General features: G+C 40.8%; 1 protein-coding gene across 2 annotated transcripts in view; it reads left to right on the plus strand.

Moving 5' to 3' along the window:
* Exoc6 (exocyst complex component 6) overlaps positions 1-21033 on the plus strand; it is a 139452-nt gene that overhangs the window by 97150 nt on the left and 21269 nt on the right. Inside the window, exon 20 of one of the 2 annotated variants that reach the window (XM_028773486.1) lies at positions 8406-8479. The exons of the other annotated variant lie outside the window; for it this stretch is intronic. Within the exon in view, the coding sequence (XP_028629319.1) occupies positions 8406-8479 (74 nt within the window). The remainder of the gene's footprint in view (positions 1-8405; positions 8480-21033) is intronic. 2 annotated transcript variants of the gene reach the window in all.

A 21033-nucleotide genomic window follows, 5' to 3' on the forward strand; every position in this document is an offset into this window, starting at 1 on the left:
CCCACTGTTCTGTGTGCTGTACTTTATTAACAAAACCCAAACTGCAGGGCATGGTGGCACATACTTATAATCCTGGCACTTGAGAGACTGTGGCAGGACAATTGCCATAAGTTCAAGGCCAGCTTAGGCTACGTAGTGAAAGCCTCCCAATGTTTTAAAAACAAAAACTACAGAGAAGCCCAAACTAGCCTTTCCTATTGGCCAGAATGTACTTTGAAATAACCAAAGCTATGGCATTCTAAAATCCAGTAATGTGGGACTGGGAAGCTGGCTCAGTCTATAAGTACAAGGACCTAGGTTCTTATTGCCAGCACCCATGAGGAAAGCTGGCACCCATGGGGAAAGCTGGGCACAGTGGCACACATCTGCAGCCCCTGCTAGAAGCCAGAGACAGGTGGATCCCACTGCCCATTTTTGCAGCCAGACTAGCAGAGTCAGTGAGCTTTAAGTTCCTTGAGAAACCATGTCTTGGAAAATGAAGTGGAAAATGTGTGTCTGTGTACATGTGTGTGTGCATCCGTGTGTGTTTGTGTGGTGTATGTGTGTGGAGGTCAAAGGAAAACTCATGGGAATTAGTTCTGTCCCTTCCTTCCATGTGGGTGCCAGAGACCAGCCTCAGGGTGCCAGGTGGCAAGTGCCTTTACCACTGAGCCATCTCTCCAGCCTCACTGAAGCTTTTAAGTCAAGACTTGGAATTTATATCAAGAAAAGTTAACCTTAGTGTCATGGAAATTAAACTGGATGCAGAGAGAGGCTGAAAGCAGGGAGACATGCCAAATGACTTTAGCTTTTTCCTTTTCAAGGATGAACAACCTGATATTAGAAAGTGGAAATAGAAACTTGAGAAGATTGATTGCAGACATTTTGGAAGGGGGGTGTATGAAATTAGTGAATTAATTGAACGTGATTGGATTAAGATGATTAGTTAGAGACTTACACAGTGGCGAGACCTACAGAATACGTCTTGTTATTAAAGAGGGTGTGAAGGAGATATTGAGACATACAGGATAGAAATTCTATGCCCCCCCATGGAAATTTTATGAAAATTGCATAGTGATGTGCTCATGGTGAGAGCCTGTAAATGTGTATTTGTTGAAGAGAAAAACAAATAATAAAGCAGGCGTCTCAGTCTAAGGTCACCTATGGTATTCTACCTTGTAAAGAGTTAAGGCCACCTGGCCACGCTGCACTTCAAATCCGCACATTTAACTCTTTAATGTAAACATACCTGATGATTCGTCCTTTTTGAAAGCCTGCTGTATTTCAGAACTGTGGATAAATGACCCTTTACTGTTCTGAGCTGATCAGCCAGGACTTCTTTGTTCCCCTCTGGTCAGTTTCTCCCATTCGGTCACTTTTTCTTTGGAACTTTTTCTGCTTTTTTTTTTTTAACTACCTTTTGTGGCAACCCTGAGTCAAACCTGATTTTAAAATGTTCGGATCCAGGACTGTGGAACTGTGTATTGACTTCCGGAGAACTTCTGTGTGCTTGGAGTACTTCCCTCCCTCTTTCTAGTGGTCTTACTATGTAGCCCAGGCTGGCTCCACTCTCAGTTCCAGTTTGGACTCTGCCTCTAACCTCGCATGCCGTTTGATTATCAAGACGCCTCAGAATTTCCCCTAAAACACAAGATTTAGAGTTTAGGATTTCCCAGATAATCCTATGAGAGGCCAGAAATTTTCAGGCAGATGGAGAATGCAGAGCTCTGAGGTCATGTGTTCACGGATCCCTTCACATTTGAGGAGGTAGTTGGCATTTAGAAGATACGGCGCTCAACAAGATAGAATGGTGGCATTCTATCCAGCAAGGAGTCAATACATTCATTAACGAACATTAAAAACTGTTGAATTCTGTAAAAATAGTTGATGCGTTGAGAAAACGGAAACATTTAGATATGAAATCTCATAAAGTATCAAGTGGGGTCAGTGCAGGTCTGTGGTGGGCATGTTTGCTTATCTTGATTATAGCCACAGTTCTAGCATAACTCCATGTTTAGTTAGGAAGATAGCTAGGAATGTGTACTTGGGCAGTGCAGAGCTGAGTGCCTCTGACAGCCGCATTGAGCGGCTGAACCTACTACAGAACAAGATACATTTCTTCTTGGTTGGGGCTGATTTGCCATGTTTCTCATGGGTGATATTCTAAATCTGCACATATCTTCTGTTTCATGTTTACTAGTGTGTTATGTCTCACTGTAGGTACCTTGCAGATAGAAGCATATTGAAGAACAGATATATCCTCTTACTAAATTGTTAGGAAAGAGCCTCAGAAGTCCATCTCACTGCTGACAAAATACGGGATATTCCCAAAGTATTGGGAAACCAGATTCTACTCCATATTTAAAATAATTCAGACTAGATATAGAATATATGTATTATATGTTCTAGATTTAGATTATATATTCATATTTTCATAATTCTATATACATGTCTCATGAGGTTATGATCTACTAAGAGTTTACTATCTGAAATACATAGGTATTAGAAAAGCACTGTATAAGTCTGGGCAGTGGTGGTGCACACCTTTAAACCCAGCACTCAAGAAGTAGAGGCAGGCTGATCTCTGAGTTTGAGGCCAGCCTGGTCTACAGAGGGAGTTCCAGGACTACAGTTCCAGAGCAACACAGAGAAACTCTTGTCTTGAAAACCGTCCCCCCCACAAAAAAAAAAGGAAAGAAATAAAAAGAGGAGAAAAGAAAGGAAGGAAAGAAGGAAGGAAAAGAAAGGGAAAGCACTGTATCAGAGTGCTGGCGCCTGCTTTTCTGTACTGAACACTGAATACAGCCTTGTGTTGCCTCTGAGCTGCATTCCCTGCCTTTTCTGCTCTGAGACAGCATCTCACTAAATTGTCAGGCTGGCCTCAACCTTTTAGACCTTTTGCTGGGATTACCGGTGTGCCAGCATGGTGGCCAACTTGACATCTGTTTTGATGGTTTTGTCATTGGCGCATGGAGAAATCTCCAGGCAGTTCATCATTTTGGATAAAGGCTTAACACACCTAAAAGCTAAACAGAACAAAGAAAACAAACAAAACCCGCTAGCAGCAGAAATCTTTGTATATTTTTGTTTTTCCTGGTGGAAGTAATGGTCTTGTGCATGATTTTAACCTTGGTGTAGATCCTCATATCCAAATAAGAGTATTGAGAGAAAGTCAAGGTAAGCAGACTACTTCAGTGTCATGTAAAGTTGCTGAATTGTTTGGGTGCCAGATTTCCTCTACACTTACTAGCGCTCCAAATGTTGATTGAGGGTACCTTGCTTAGCTTTACTTCCAAGAAGCGGGAAGACTAGATATCATCACTGTGTGTCAAATGGGATGAAAAATACCGTTAAGGCTTTCATCTCTGCTGCCAACCACTTGTAATCTAATACAAGTCAGAGGCAAGAACACTAGCTCCCGACAACCCATGCAGCTTCTGTGTTAGAGAAGCCACTAGATGGTGCCATTAGTCATTTCTTCTTTTGATGCATCCACACAGACACTTGGCCTACCCAAAATCATAGTTCAAATCAGCTATTTTAATTTCAGCTTTACCAAAAAATGCACATGTGTGCACACACAAACAAAGTAGTTAAAATGTAAAAAGACGTTTTCATAAAATTTGACTTTTTTTTTTTTTTTTAAAGAGAAAGGGAATAAAAACTGGCGTTGACAAGTTGAACTGCAAATCGTCCTCTGGTTTACATGCATGCACATTCATCACACATGCACACACATAGAGAAACACATGTACTAATAATGAATGTAAAAATAAGGTCAAGTTAGGGGCAGCAAAGATTATGTTTGGGTTGTGTGTTTGTTTTAGTTTTAGCTTAGTTTTGTTTTGTTTGAAACAGAGTTTCTTTGTGTAGCTCTGGCTGTCCTAGAACTCAATCTGTAGACCAGGCTGGCCTGGAACTCGAAGATCCCAACTGCTGGCGGGTGTGCCATCACCTTCTGGTTTAAGACTATGAAATGAGATATTTAGAATAGCTTTCTTAAGTTTCTTAGAGCTTAGAAACCACATTAAATACTTTTGGAAAGCCAGAATCATTGTATGTCTTTTTAAAACACCCTTACAGGAACAGAGCTGAGCCCATGGAAGGGAACAGAGCTGGCCCTCGATAGGGAACAGACAGATTGTTGTTACCAAATGACTGCCTGAGGGAGGACAAGGGTTCATTGCCTGAAGCATGATCGTCTGGCTCGAGTGTGAATCCGTCACGGATTTCCGAGTGTTTTAAAAGACTGGACTGTCCTTCATGGGTCATGAGTCATGGATGGCCAAAATTTCCGAGTGTTTTAAAAGACTGGACTGTCCTTCATGGGTCATGAGTCATGGATGGCCAAAATCATCCAGTACTATGTATTCCTCCACTCATTATACATTTGTTTAATATTTCCTGTACGCCAGACACAGGATATCTAAAGGTTAAAAAAAACAACAACAACTCTGCTTTTCAGGAATTTTCTGTTCAATGGAAGAAGAGCTCAAAATTTCAGTTTTCTTGAAGAATGCATTAGAAATATCTTCTTCTCCACTCAGTTATTCAATGTCTATACCCCAAGTATGATAGGATTTTGTTTACACCACCCAGAAGCCACATGTGAATATTGAATTTAAATTAGTATGGAATAAAACTGTCTAGTCTGTACTATATTTATAGACCATTTTCATCATCACAGGAGGTTCTGATGGGCCACGTTTTTCTAGATCTAATCAATAATCTAGGTACTATGTTAACTACAGATTGAATTTATTGCCTGTTTCTTTTCTCTCTGTTCACTTACTGTACTTTCATCGAATGTTCATTATTAGGTGCTAGGAATTAGGAAAAAGAGTGCAATCCTTACCATTGGGGAGTTCCTGGTTTCATGGGAGAACGCAGACAGATAAACAGTGAGACGGCAGCAGAGTGGGCAGTGTGGTAGGATTCACACAGGAAGTTCCAGTAAAAACACAGAGGAAACAGCTTACTGTCTGCAGGGATAATGGGCGTCTTCCCCAGAAGGTGATGATTGAATTGAGGGATAAGTAAGAGTTACACAGGTGGAAGGAAAGAAGAATGCTCCAGGCAGGAGGATCAAAGGCATTATGAAGAGAGCCTGGTGTGTGCAGGGAAGCCTGGGCAACCTTGTTTGGAAAGAGTTTAAGGAAAGTCTTAAGAGAGGAGGCCAGAGAAGTAGGCAAAGGCCACTTGTAAAAGCTCTAGGTCTTGTTTTACTGTGAGGATGATGGTGAACCATGAAAGAGTGCTAAACTTTGAAATGCCTGAGTAACAGTTGCATCTGACATAAATCAGATGAAAGAAAAGCAGCCAAGAGAGCAGATGGGAGTATTTAGTAATCCAAGCAAGAAATGATGATAGCTTGATCTGAGAGAGACATGGCCGAGACTCAGGAGACACTGTAGGATGACTGTGTTTTAAAGAAACAGATGAAAAAGTGTGAAGCTGCCAGTCAAATTGAGTAGCCTATTATTACAAATGTTCTCTGTGTTGTATGATTTGAGGTTGTTAAATCACCTTCTATCTCTAAGAAATATTTGAGGAGAAAACCTTGAGAGTTAAATTATCTTCTATTCCTAAGAATTATTCAAGGAAAAAGCCCAGAGAGTTATAAACTGCTGGCATGCTTTGATTGTATTCATTAAATTCATTGATTTTCCATGAGAAAAGGAGACAGTCATGAGAGGCTGACTACTTATTCAGATTCTGGGTCAGTGGGTCAAGTGCCAGGATGCCCCATTTAGCTGTGTAGTCCTGGGCAAGTCATTTCACTTCTAACTTTTCTATGCTATAAAACGAGAAGCTGGACAGCTTGTAACCTGAGCTGACCATGGGGATATTCAGTATGGGTATCTCTTTGCTTGAAAGATTTTACAAGCTATCACCCATGTGTCCCGCTTGCCAAAATTAGTTGTTATAATGATCAAGGCAGATGGCATATGAGAAAGTGTTTTACGAACTGTAAGATGCTGTACAAATTTACAGTGTTATAATTTCAATACTAAACTTTTGGGCTTAATGCCAAGCCAGTGAACTTTTAACTGTCATGTCTTAAACAAGAGTTGAAGGGCAAGAAAAATAACAAATTCATTCATTCTTTCTTTTTTTTTTTTAACTTTTGGTGACAGGAATCTTATCAGGGCCTTGTACACCCCAGAGAACTGCTCCTCCACTAGTTGAACTTCCCTGTCCTGATTGCTTTCAGTGTAGAAACATTCTGAAGCCAGAAATGGTGGCACACACCATAATCCCCACTTCTGGGAGGCCGAGGCAGTAGGACCATAAGTTTGAGAACTAAGTATATTACAATTGCAGGCATAATTGAAATCGGTCTGCTTTCTGTGCATTCTAGGTAAAATTAAAGTGGCTTATAGGAAAACATTATGTGATTCTAGGCATTTTTTAAAAATTAGAAGATGCTCTTTTTTTTTTAAAGGATTTTTATTTTGGGGAGTGTGCATAAGTATTTTGTCTACGTGTATGTACGTGTACCATGTACATCCCTGGTGCCATGGAGATCAGAGGACGGGGTCAGACCCCTGGAATTGTAGTTTCAGATGATTGTGAGACACCATGTAAGTGCTGTGAACTAAGCCTTTGTCCTTTGCAAGAACGACAAGTGTTCCTAGTCTGTGGGCCCTCTATTCACCCTCTTAGAAGACCCTTATTTTAAAGAGGCTATTACAACTTCTCCTATCATTCTTAAATTAAAATCTAATTGGAATAGAGAAATTCAGTTATCTGGGACATAGGAAGGAGAGGTTGCGTTGCCACAGTGTATGGCGTGTGCCACTTTCCATTGTGGAAAGTAGCACTGATAGGAGTATATTATGCTGCCAAGCAGAAAGTGGCTACATCTTATTATTAAAAACTGGTCTTCTGGTACTAGAGGGGTCAAGAATGATGGTTCCGTCATCCGTTTCATATCTCCACCTGGACCCTAGCAGAGGACCAGGAAATATATGTGTTGGGGAAGTGATGGCACTTCTTGGTTAATTATATTCAAAAACTATACATCAGTGGAATTTAACACCCATTAACTAGCCCGGTTCATTTGCACTGCAGTACACCCAGTCTCTTGGGAGGCTGAGGCTGGAGGATCATTTGAGCTCACAAATGTGAGCCCAGTATGGACAATATACAGCAACACTATCTAGGGGGAAAAGGGAGGACGGGGAGGTTGGAGGAGGAAGGGAAGAAGAAAGAAAGAAAAGGAAGGAAGGAAGGAAGGAAGGAAGGAAGGAAGAAAGAAGAAAAGATAGAAATAGGACACACTCACATGGACAAGAAGGGCAGGGACACACACACACACACACACACACACACCACACACATGGGGGGGGGGGCAGACAGACACGCACTCGGGTGAACTGTGACTTGTGGGAGAAGCCCTTGTCTGTATTTTGCTTGCCTTTACTTTGAGCCTAGCCTGTAGTTGGTCAGCTGACAGAATAAACCAGACAATTCTGAGTTTTTTAATACAAAGAGGGGAAAAAAAAGATTTTAGTGCTGTACTAGAGAATTATGAAAAAATTTTGGTAGTCTATTCAAAACAGAAAAAGAAAGACTAATACATCCTGGCTTTTCTAAACTTTCTGCATCCTCTCTCATAGCTTTCACAGCCCTCCCTCCCTGCTGCCTCCCTCCCTCTTGTTATTATTATTCCTTTGTTTCTTGAGCTGGTAAGTCAGCTGGTCATTTCCCCTCTTCCTTTTTTCTTTCTTCTCTTTTTCAAGAACTCACTGAGGCCTTGAATTATTGTCAGTTCTCCTGCTTCAGCCCCCTAAGCAGTTAGGCTGTTAGGATTAAAATTCTTACAGCACAAAAAGTACTGAAAAATACCTTGAATTTTAAAAATGTTGTTTTAAGATGTTCTTTCATGTTGAAGAAAAAAAAATGGCTAAGTGACATGCGCAGACATTCTTGATTTCATCCTGACGTTTCTACTGAGACTTGTACCTGTGATCTGCATGCGAAGCTGACTTTTTACCATGGGGGACCATTGTTAGCTAGACATGAGATTTCTATAGTGTTTGCTGTGTAGCTAAGATGTTTTGAAATGCATTGACACCCATGAAATTGGTAGTTGTAAGTGCTCACCTAAGGCCACAGAGAGTCAAAAAACTTTACTTTGATTGAAGTATATTACTACTCCTGAACCCTGCGTAGGATAACCCTTCCACATTTATTTTGGTTAAAGGTTACAGATTAAAGAAGTTTAAGATTATTAGAATAGTTGTGGTAATCTGTACGGAGGGCATATTCAGTTGAAATTGAAGGTTGTAAGTGATCTCTGAAGCAGTTGTGTATAAATGTTGCAGTATGTTTGTAATGAGTAGAAATGTAGCAATTGTATATTTATATATTTTTCAATCTTGTTCTAATTCCTTTTTATTTTCTAAAACTTTAAACATTAGTGTTTGCCAGCTCTGAGCCTGTGCCAGGATTCCAAGGGGACACCCTACAGCTGGCCTTCATTGACCTCAGACAGGTACGATGTGATGACACTCTCCACTTACCATTTCTCTTGCCTTTTATTACTTTATTCTTATGGTACCAGAATGCTTGTTTGCTCGGAAAACCGTGTCTTTAGAAGATGCTTCTTTTGATGGCTGTGTACTGGACAGGCTCTGCACTTGTGTTCATGTGGTGTCTCAACTTTATGGAGTATTTCCACAATAAGAATTTAATTATTCATTCCTTGGAAATATTTTTTTAATAACTTTGTGGTCATGCATAGAAATCAGTGGTAGTAACATTATTGTTACAATTCAAATTAAATGCAAATTAATTATTACTAGAAAGTCATACTTGTTTAAAATTTTATTAATAGTAATGTTTATAAATTTTGTATATCGCCAGAAAAAGGTTTTAAAAAGTAATTATTCATTCTTATTATTTTCCTCTGGGAAAAATGTCCTAAGTCAAGTAACTGAACTGTTCTTTCTGCCTCTTACTTTTCAAATTTGGCATTGCTGGTCTGTTGTGTTCTTTATTTTCTTTCCTTTTTCTATCTCCTTTTGTGTTTTTCTTCTTAGTCTTCTCTTCCTCTTTCTTCTCCTTTTTCTTTTTCTTTCTTAATCCTAGGATTAAAGAGCTTAGTAAGGCTGGGAGTCAGAGGGTGTGGAGGCAGGGAGACTCCTTAGAGGATTCAGGAGTGCTGGACTGACAGAGACTGCAGTCTTTGTCAGGGAACATATGGACACTGAACTAAAACAAAGGCACTGTGCTAGTGTGTTAACAGTGCCATTCCCTTTGGGGACGGAGGTGATACTTAGTGACACTCCACCTTTGTTATGAAGAGGCCCTTACCACACTGATGCTTGCAGTAAGACCTATTTGAGCATTTAAGGTTCTGGTTTCAATGAATGTTTGGAGTTAGAGCTCTGTTTGCTCTTCTTGTGCAGTCAGAGTGGAGTATGCATATTGATGCCTGTGTAGTCATTATTTGGTGAGCAAGTGTAAGGGAATTCCATGCTGTGGAGTTTAAGGGTTCTTGGGAGAAGACAGGCACTTACTTACCTAAGTCTGTGAGTCCTATGGAAGAGAGCACTATTTCACTACTTCAAGTCAGGGTTACAAGGGCCGAAAAAGCACTTTCTCTAAAGCACTAGTTTTCACTACAGACAAGCAATATTTAGGTCTTATGACCAATGACCACCTTCTGGGCACTGTGAATCTATAGACAGCTGTGCTAAGTTGGGAAGAGTAGCAGAAAACCAGGAAGTTGGGCTCAGCTTCTGCTCCCATGGACCAGGGGAGATGCTATAGGGCAGTAGGTCCTTTCGAAGGACTTCCATTGCTTACATTGGTTCTCTGAGAAAGATGATCTAATATGGAAAGCTGAGTCTGTAGCAGGTTGGAAATAGGTTTCACTGTGTGTTCATTTCTCTGGTAGGTTAAGACTACTTATTTACTAGGTAAGCTTCTGTGATGGAAGGACATAAGTGTTCTCCAACTCAGAGGACATGACCCAAGGGTAAGTCCCCTAAATGTGAGCAATCTGTTCACAGAGATTTTCTGTTTCATCTGAATGTAGATGGTGTTAACTAGTTTATACATTAACTAGTTTGTAGTCTGTAGGATTATGAATAAGACCGCACAGCTTAGGGAACTGAAGATAGATTTCCCTAAGGGGATGAGGATGGAGCTTAGCTGATAGCTGAGGTCCTAGGTTTAAGAAACAAACAACAGCCAGGCAAGGGAGCGAGGTGATACACTCCTGTAATCTTAGCTAGAGCCTGGCTCAGCAACAGACGCTACACACCAAACCACCACTAACAGAAACAGGCCTCCCTGTTCCTGCCCAGAACGCTGCCCTCTGGATTGTATTAAGAAGACTTTGCTTTCTCCTTAAAAAAGAATCCATTCTTTTATTTGCATAGATATATTTGATCCCAGTTACCGCCTTCTTTCAAAGAGTCATTTTTGACATCACAGAAGACTACTTTATAAGGCATGTAGCTCCCTAGGGGACTGCATTATTAAAGCATACTTACAAGTATTAACATCATGAGTCATGATTGAATATGTTTTTTAAATATGTGCACCTAGAAGACATTAAGTCCCGGTTGGCTTCCCCCTTTTAAATGTAAGCTGCTTGAGAGATGTTCAAGTGGATTGTAGATACCTACTATGTATATGCATAATCACAAAACCTGTATGTGTAGAAAATTGCTAAGATGCCCGCTATCCAGGACAGCTGTGAAGCAGTAAACACCACTGCACCACTTGGTGGTCAGTATGCAGTGGAAGAGATGAGTGGGGAGAAATCGCCAAGGAACTAGTTTATTTTGTTAATTTTTTTCTAGACTTAAAAGGGACTTAAATTTTGTTCTCTATCAATGTCGAAATGTAGCGACTCAGTTTTCTTACACTTTTATACTCTAAAATAAAAAGAAACAACTAATTCTTGGTTTTGACTGCTATGTGACTTTCATCATATATTAATTTTTAGTTTCAATGGCTTAGAGTTAATCAATTAAAAAAGGTAGCTGTATTTCACTGTATTTGTTTTTAAAATTAATTCACAACCATACTATCAAATGTATAATATGAAGATTGGCAAAAACCCAAAATTGATCTTGAAAATGAAAGTCTCCAATGAGATGATCCACATTCGTTCTGCCCAATGTTATTGATTATTTAAATAGAGATACCTTAAAAGTCTTGATAGTGCTTTTATGTCTGACTTCATAAATAAGTATTAGAGTACTCTACATTTTTGTGAAGTAGTCTGTCACCAAACATAAAGAGGTACAAGCACTTTTGTTTACATTTTAGTTGAGTTTCTGCACCCCCCCCCCCGTCTGTGATCCATTTCTGTCTTAATAGGGTGGCTGACAGTTCTTTTCAAGTGTACTTAGAAAGGCAAGGAGCCCTTTTCATAGTATGTATAAGGGGTCGTGCTTCTGGATTTTAGCTTGAATTTGATACTGCTTCATGAATTGCTGGGTATGAAAGATTAGGAAGTAGGTCCAGTGGTCACATTTTACCTGCCCACCCGGACTTTGCCCTGAGGTCAGACTCCTGATCTCTGCTGCTCTGAGAGGAAGAGTTGATGACAAGTGGGAGTTGGTGCAGAAGGAAAGTTAAACCGAATCAAAGCTGAGGGTGAGAGAGCTGGGCTCAGTCAGAGAGCATCAGGGGTGCCCTCCGCTAAGGAAAAGGAAATAGCTGACCTGCGAGTGAAAAGACTATCATCCTGCCAATCACAGACTTGCTAATGGAAGCCAGTTATCTCAACAACATCTTAAGACCCACAGACAATGCAGGGGATTAGCGGTCCTGGTGCTGGGATGGGGGTGTGCAGCCTCAGTCAGTTTAAACAAGCCATTTAAACACAATTTGTACGGGGAGTTTTCTTACAAATAAAAGTTGTCATCTTCCTGTCTGAAATTAAGACACAAGATGAGTGGTATTTTATATACTTATAGGTCTCACCTTTTCCTTTTTATTGAAATTGCACTCTAAAAAAAAATTAAGTGGACCTAAATATGTGACATTTTTTTGACAATATGCAAACGCTTCAAGATTTGAAAGCCACTTTACTGTATGATTGTGTCTAATATTTAGTACTGAGAGGCAACCTATTCTTAGTATAGTAGCAATATTTTACTAAATATCACTGGAAAATGTAATGCCTCACACAAGGTAGCTAAGATTGCATTTTAATCACAGAACTTGAAAATTTTCCCACTTTGATGAAAACGTTTAAACTGTCCAGTCTGTGTAGGTTCTGTGCATACTGCTCACAGTTGAGAACTCCTGACATCCCTGATCCTGGAATTAAATCTTATTTAATGGGTGCCATATAGCTTTGTGGTGAGTTACTTCTGTTAGTAAGATACAGCTTTCTTTGATGTTTTGACTCTCCGTTGGATAATATGTGCAGTTTTAAATTGGTTGGGTGGTAGAGCAGGAAGATGGGGTTGTAGCTAACAAAACAATCTCTTGCCTCAAAAAAATGCCTTTGAGCAGTATCTCCTAAATACTGTTCCTGGGGACATTGATTTCTTAGGATGAAAAATATTTCTTCAAAAAAGATTTCTAAGCTGGGAGTAGAACTCGGTTGTAGAACGTTTGCCTTGGATGGCTAAGGCCCTAGGCTGGGGACCAGCACTGGGAAAGAGAAATGCTTCCAACCCACATAAGCTCAAGAGGCACAAGAAACACTTTATCCTTTAATTACTCTTTTAGAGACTAACTTGGTACATTAGAATTTTAAAGATAAAAATTCTGCAGCAGCCTAGTGTTTTCTAAGCACTTCACGGGACTTTTGCCTTGCTCATTTTGGGATGTATTACATAAAACATCAATAGAGATGCTGTCTTAACGATGATTCTACAGATGTCTGTCTCTGATTAGGGCCAACATATTTTTAATGACTTTGACAGAAATATGAACTAGATTTATTGTTCCATGAAGCTAAATGAGTTATTATGATGACAGACTCAGAGCACTCAGAACCTTGGAGCCCCCAAAAGAATATAGGCCATTGTCATTAGTTTTGGTTGCCGCCACCGCTGATAGGAAGGCCCTGTTGCTGAGTGTGCACCATCACGCCCTTTGGTTGCAGCACACAGAGAAATCAAGCTGGAACTGAGCTTGTAGCCTTCTTCCCGCTGGCCACCTTCATGGTACCTGAAGGTGCTGTGCCTGTAGGCTATTGGGAAAGAAAGGTTCTCAACTGTTTTCCCCATCTATGAACCCTGTGAGCTACAGTACCAGCCATAGACAAGAAGTGTCCTCTGGTACAGTGGTGGCAAGAACATTTGGTGAGGAGGAGTGGCAACTACCTCATGTTTGGAGTTTTGGCTGCTTTTCTATAGGACCTGGGTTTAATCTCCAGCACCTACATGAGTGTTCACTTATAACTCCAGTTTCGTGGGTCTGATGCTCTCTTATGGCCTCTGTAGATAGCTAAAGATTATATTTTAATCACGCACATACAAAAAAAAATCTTTAAAATGTTCCATTTTGATGAAAACATTAAACATCCCAGGCTTCTGAGTACTTTTCTCACAATCAGTTGGATGCCTATGGTTTAGCCCCATGAGTCAGAAGAGGGCATGGGACCCCTGAACCTTTTTTATTTTTTTTATTTTTTTTATTTTTCAAGACAGAGTTTCTCTGTGTAGCCCTGGCTGTCCTGGAACTCACTCTGTAGACCAGGCTGGCCTCGAAATCGGAAATCCACTTGCTTCTGCCTCGCAAGTGCCTGGATTAAAGGCGTGCGCCACCACTGCCTGGCCTCCTGAAACTTTTTATTAGTTTAAAATATTTCATTGTTACTAAAAAATGTGTGGTACTATACTATTAGTCAGGTATGCAATTTTCTTTTCTAAATACATTCTAGGCCATAATAATTATGATTTTTTCATTATCTCCTTTAGGATTAGGTCCTGTTTTCAAATGCTTGGTTTGCAGCAACAAGGGAAAAGGACTAGGTATTTATTGCTTTGAAGCACATTTCGAGGGATTTCAGAGGAAATATAAATTGTGTAAAATACATCTAGGTCCCTTAGCCTTTCTTTTTATCTTTACTAATATTTGTATTGGTCTTTTGCCTGCATATATGTGTGTGCAGCACATACATGCCTGGTGCCCACCAAGGCCAGAAGAGGGCATTGAACCCCTGAAACTGGACTCAAGATGGTTGTGAGCTGCCATGTACGTTCTGGGAATCAAACCCAGGTCCTCTGGAAGAGCAGCCGATGCTTTTAACCTCTGAGCCATCTCACTGGACCCTAACAGCATCTTTTCAAATATATACCATTAAGTTGTCTTAGTTAAGGTTTCTGTTACTACGATAAAGCACCATGACCAAAGGCAACTTAGGGAGGAAAGTATTTTACTTACACTTCCACATCACAGTCCGTCACTGAAGGATGTCAGGGCAGGAACTCAAACAGGGCAGAAACCTGGAGGGGGGAGCTGATGCAGAGGCCGTGGAGCGGTGTTATTTGCTGGCTTGCCCAGCTTGCCTTCCTATAGCACTCAGGATCACCAGCCCAGGGGTGGCCCCACCCACAGCGAGTTGGGCCTGCCTATGTCAATCTTAGTCAGGAAAGTACACCTAGGCTTGCCCATCTGGTGGGGGCATTTTCTCACCTGAGGTTTCCACTTTTAAAATGACTCTAGTTTGTGTAAAGCCTCATAAATCTAGGCAGCATGTAATACAGTATCCAGGAAAATCAGGGTAATCTGCTGACCTTTCCCAGTGTGACTTTTTCATGTCATGAATGAAGGCTTGACCCCTGCTCCTCACTCACTGTGCCTCTTGGCAGTCATGACCCTTCCCTCTCAAACCACTGTCATTTCTGATGCTACTTACCTTTAGCCTGGTTTTGAACTTTGTATGTTTGGGACTGTATGGTGTCACTTTTTGATTCTTTCCGTCAGTGTTGTATGTCAGCGGTGGTTCGCTCATTCTCTCTGCTGTTCAGTTTGTCCTTGTATAGATACATCTACCGATCCATACATTCGGTTATCGACAAGCTTATGATTGATTTCATGCTTGCTTTCATAAACAGTATAAGCAGATACGTTGTTTTGTAGGCTGTGCAGTGCACGTATGTACACATTCTGTGGAACCATTTGTCTAGGAGTTTGAGCCAGGAAGTGCACAGATGTGAACAGTTTTAGTGGGGACTGGAGAGAAGTTTTCTTAAGCAGCTGTGCCAGTTCACGCTCCAGCCTGTGGCACAGCAGTCGCTCACTTATTTGTCATCACTTGATACCATCTGCTGCTTCCTTTTTAACACTTCCAGGACTGCACAGATACATCACTAAATTCTTCTCAAAGCCAGCATTATTCTGATATTGTGCTGGCCAGTTTTATGTCAACTCGACTCAATCTAGTGTCATCTGAAAGGAGGGAACCCCAAATGAGAAAATGCTTCCATAAGACCAGGCTACAGGCAAGCCTATAGAGCGTGTCTTAGTTAGTGATTAATATGAGAGGGTTCAGCCCATTGTGGGTGGTTCCATCCCCTGGGCTGGTGGTGCTGGGTTCCATAAAAAAGCCATGAAGAGCAAGCCACTAAGCAGCACCCCATGGCCTCCACATCAGCTCCAACCTGCAGATTCCTGCCCTTTTGAGTTCCTGCCTGCCTCTGATGATGAACTATGATATGGAAATGTAAACAACTTACTTTTTGTTACAGTGTTTCATTATAGCAATGAAAATCCTAACTAAGACAGATTCCAAAAGTAGGTGAAGACATAACAAAAAAGGAAAAGAAAGAAAGAAAAGGAAACTATAGACCAGTTTCCCTGATAAACACAGATGTAAATTTTTCTGATATAATGTTTGAAAATTGAAGTTAAATACATATCTGTAAGATCATATACTATGAACCAAATAGTTTCCTTCCAGGGATGTGGGATTGGTCCACCATCAATAAACGTGTAATATAGCATAAACAGACTCAAGGACAGAAAGCATATGAGCATTTCAGTTATTAAAGAAAAAGCCTTTAATAAAATTCAACTTCATTTCATGATGAAAAAAACAAACAACAACAATAACAAAAAACCTCAGGGGCTGAAGAGATAGCTCAGTGGTTAAGAGCACTGGCTGCTCTTCCAGAGGTCCTGAGTTCAATTCCCAACAACCACATGGAGGCTTACAACTATCTATAATGGGATCCGATGCCCTCTTCTGGTGTGTCTGAAGATAGCTACAGTGTACAGTGTAGTCATACAAATAAAATAAATACATCTTTTAAAAAAAAAAAAAACCTCTAAATAATCTGGGCAATAGTGGTACATACTTTTAATCAAAGCCCTTGGGAGGCAAAAGCAGGTGGATCTCTGAGTTCAAGGCTAGCCTGATCTGCAGTCTACAACATAAGTTTCAGGGTAGCCAGAACTACACAGAGAAACCTGTCTCACAAGACGAACAAACGTACAAACAATCAAACAAACAGCCTGAATGAACTAAGGCTAGAAGGAACACACCTCAACATAATAAAGGCTACATATGATAGACTGACAGCCAGTCTTGTACTAAATGGGGGAAACTGGGGGTATGTATGTCTCCTAATATTTAAAGTCTAATTCTCTCTAAAATCTAAAGTCCCCTAAAAAAGGATGCCCGCTCTTTCTACTCATTCAGTCCGGCGCTTAGCATTTTAGTCAGAATGATGAGCAAGAGGAAGAAAGATCAAAGAAGCCATTGCTTTTGTTTGCAGATGACATTATTCTGTATTTACAAGACATTTATCTTAGATCTGATAAATACTTTCAGGGAAGTAGCATGATATAAAATCGACATAGGAAATCAGTAGCGCTTAGTAGCTTTTTTATATCCCAGTAGTAAACTTGCCAGACAAAAGGTCAGAAGAAAGAAAGGTCAGGAGATTGGGGGGAGGGGGAGACACAGGACGACAAACCTACCTACCTTAAGCATAAACTAACTAAGGAGGTAACAGACTCCTGTAGTGAAAACATAAGAAACTGAAGAAAGAAACTGAAGAAGGGACAGAGAGGCCTTCCATACTCATGGATAGGCAGAATTAATTTTATGAAAATACTACCAAAAATGATCACACTCAGTGCAATCTGCATCAGAATCCCAGTGATATTCTTCATGGGAATAGAGAGCAATCTAAAATCATGTGGAAGCACCCCAAATCCCCCAAAAGTCAAGGTTAATCCTTAGTAGAAAGAGCAGTGCCGGAGATATACCAATACCTAATCTCAAACTACATCACAGAGACACAGGACGAGACAGCATAGCACTGGAGCAAAAAATTGACTTGCAGACCAGTGGGAGAGAAAAGAGAATTCAGAAACAAACCCATGTAGCCACAGCCACTGAAATTTCACAAGAGTCAAAAAAAATAACCTCTGTGGAGAAGATAACTGCTTTAACAAGTGGCGTTGGGAGAAATGGATTTCCTGTGTCTACAAATGAACTAGATCTGTATTGTGCATGTGTTGTACACACATCAGTGTGCTATCAGAGACCTTAATGTGAGACAGGACTTAGAAGCTGCTAGAGGAAACGTAGGGAAGACTGAAGATGGGGACACAGGTAAGGACTTTCAGGAAAGGATTCCAGAGCACAGGCGCTAACTACAAGGTCTGACAAATGGGATTGCATGAAGCTACAAAGCTCTGTACAGCCAAGGAAATAATCACCTTGAATCAAATACCAAGGGCTGATGAGATGTCCCAGCAGGTAAAGGCATGTGTGACAGAAGCTTGTTGAGTTTGATCATTAGAACCTACATAAAGGTACATACCTTTATGAACCTACAAACCAGTACACACACACACACACACACACACATGCACCCACACACGCACGCACACACACCCTCACACAACTAAAAATTAAATCATCCAATCAGCAAATTGGAATACTAAATTTTATAAACACCTCTTAAGTAAAAAATAAAAAAACAAACAACCAGTAAATATTTAAAATATTCAACGTCCTTAGCCATTAGAGCAGTGGTTCTCAACCTTCCTAATGGTGTGACACCTTAATACAGTTCTTCATGTTGTGATGACCCCCAGCCATAAAATTATTTTTGTTGTTATTACATAACTGTAATGTTGCTACTGTTATGAATCATAATTAAGTATCTGACATCCTGGATATCTGATATGTAACCCCTGTGAAAGGGTTGTTTGACTCCCCCAAAGAGCTTATGGCCCACAAGTTGAGAACCACTGCATTAGAACACGGTAATTAAAACTGCTTAAACAACTAACCTGGCCCCATAGGGGCTCAAAGAGACTGAACTGCCACCCAGGGAGCCTGCATGGAACTGACCTATGTAGCAGTCGTGCATCTTGGTGTCCACGTGGGACTCCTAACAGAGGGAGCAGGGGCTGTCTCTGACTCTGTTGCCTGCCTTTGGCACCCTTCCCCCTTCTGGACTGCCTTTTCTAGCCTCAGTAGGAGAAGATGTGCCTAGTCCTGCTGCTACTTGATCTGTCAAGGTTGATTGATACCCATGGGAGGCCTCCCCTTTTCTGAAGAGAAAGGGAGGAGAAGTGGGCAGAGGAGGGGAGGCCTGGGAGGAGGGGAGGGAGGGGAAACTGTGGTCAGGATGTAAACTAATTAATTATACATACCTTTCCAAAACACTGCTTGAAAAAAAAATTTTTTTAAGATTCTATTACACCCCAATGAGAGTGGCTAGCATCTAGAAGACAAAAGGCAACAAATGCTGACAGGAATTTAGGTAAAAAGGGAGCCTTACATATTGGTGGGCACGTACCTGGCATAGTCACTGTGGAGATCTCACAAAGGTGAACATAGAACTACCATGTGACCTACTCCTTGCTATATACAGAAGAACTGCTAAGCCAGCACATCACAGAGATACTTGCACATTCGTGGTTATCGCTGCACTGTGCATAGGGGCCAGAAAATGGAGCTAGCCTAGATGCCTAGTAATAAAGGAGCAGATAAAGTGTGTGTGTGTGTGCGTGTGTGTGTGTGTGTGTGTGTGTGTCTGTGTGTCTGTGTGTGCGTGTAGAGAGAGAGAGAGAGAAAGAGAGAGAGAGAAATAAAATCAGATTTCCAAGAAAGTAGATGTAATTAAATATATCAACCAAAATAAACTTACGTCACAAAGTTAAATACTAAATACCACATGTTTTCCTTCATATGTATAGGAGTGGGGTGGGTCATGGAACTAGAAAAGGGATTAAATGGGTGGTGGGAAGCAGGAGGGTAATGGGATACATGTGACATGAAAGCCAAGGCTGGGGCTACAGAGGAAGGCAGGAAGCCAGCCAGAGGGAACTAAGAGTAAAGGGTGGGGGAGGAGATGAAGACGGACAAAGAGTAACGGCCCATATGTATGCAAATGACATAATGAACCACGACTTTGTATGCGACTGTGAAAGGGTTAATTTTGGGAAAGTGCCGAGCAGGGACTGAGTGTGCAATGCATGAAAAGCAGCAGCGTTCCGAAACTGTGGTTTGGGAAATGAATTGTGACGACCAGAACAGTGGGCAAACCAGTGCCAGCACCCTGAAGGTGTACCTCCCTCCTACAGCTTCGCTGGGTTAGCATGTTAGAGGCTTGGGCAAACCTACCTGCTCTCTGACAAACTCATTTGGGTGCAAATTTCTCAGTGTGCTACAAAGCAGTGTTTTGCGTGGCACAGTTTGAAAACAGACTTACCTAAACCACTATTACATTACATACAGGTCTCTAGAACCTTCTCTTACCACTGAGGCTCACACATTACCTCTTAGTTCCAGCACTCGGTCTGAGACAGAGGCAGGCAGATCTCTATGAGGCCAGCCTGATACATTCTAGGACATCCAGAGGTATGTAGAGAGACCCTGTCTTAAACAAAGAAAAGAAACAAAAACAAAAATCCAGTTATAATTGTAACTAGATACGTTTTTAAATTGATAAGTGAACTCTTCAAGTATTAAAGTGCAGATAATACAGAGAGGATGAAAATGATTTTCAAAAACCATTTGCTGAACTTCCGTTTTTTAAGCATTCAGGTGATTTTACGGTAGACGGTAATTGCTAGAGGATTAATGCTGATTAGGAACAGCGACCCAGGCAGGCAGTCACACACAATAACTGGTTTTTAAGAACCACGAAATGGCAGCACAGGATTGATTGTGAAGAATGAAGAGATTTAAGCGGGAAATTAAAATCCAAGTTCATGTACCCTTCAAATCCCAACAGATGTCCGATTCTTCCCTGAATCACCAGACTGTCATTATTACATGCTCAGAGAGAAATAAAGGATATATTCATTACAAATATTCTTCATATAAATGAAGTGGAAAAAATGGGTAGGATAGATGTTTTTATAAAATGATCAAGGTGATTTTATATTTTTCTCATTGTCAAAAAGAATGTCTTATACTGTTAAAAAGGAAATAGAGTCCTGAAGTGACTTTGTGGAGTATAGTTACGTATTTCCTTAAGACAGACTGTCTAATAATTGCCAAATTTAGATCCTTAAAACAAAACCAGAACTTTCAGAAAGAAACAGTACTGCTATTTAAGGGTACCATAAAGAGGATGAAAAAGCAGTTAAACATTTTGAGAACTTATAGACCTTCTTTGCCCCGTTGGTTCCTTTTGCATGTTAACTTAGCTACAGATGCCTCAAGGTGGAGAAAGAAGAGACAGAGCTTTGTTAGGGGATCTCTTTACCTCTCCCAACTCCTCCTGCCATATGTCAGCAAGCAACCCTCCTCAAACCCATCAAATCCTCAGAAAATTTCAGTAGGATATAGCCAGTCTTTGCAGAGGCAATACAAGGCTCGTCCTCACTTTGCAGATTTGTTTGTTCACATGTCAACAGTGGACATTGTTTTCCTTTGCTTAAAGACAGGGCTTCTCTCTGTAGCCTTGGCTGTCCTGGGTTGGCTATGTAGCCTGTGCTGGCCTCGGCCTTGGATTACAGTCATGGACTCCCCCGCCAGAGACTTCACCTGTCTGACCACTATCTTACTGCTTTACCGAAACAATTTATTAGGAGTGATTTGTGAATTGCTATTTGCTTTGGTTTCTTTAGCTTTTATCCCATGGAGAGAATTGG

Source organism: Grammomys surdaster, unplaced genomic scaffold (genome assembly GCF_004785775.1).
Source record: "Grammomys surdaster isolate TR1022 unplaced genomic scaffold, NIH_TR_1.0 229, whole genome shotgun sequence".
In the NCBI taxonomy this organism is placed as follows: Eukaryota; Metazoa; Chordata; class Mammalia; order Rodentia; family Muridae; genus Grammomys; species Grammomys surdaster.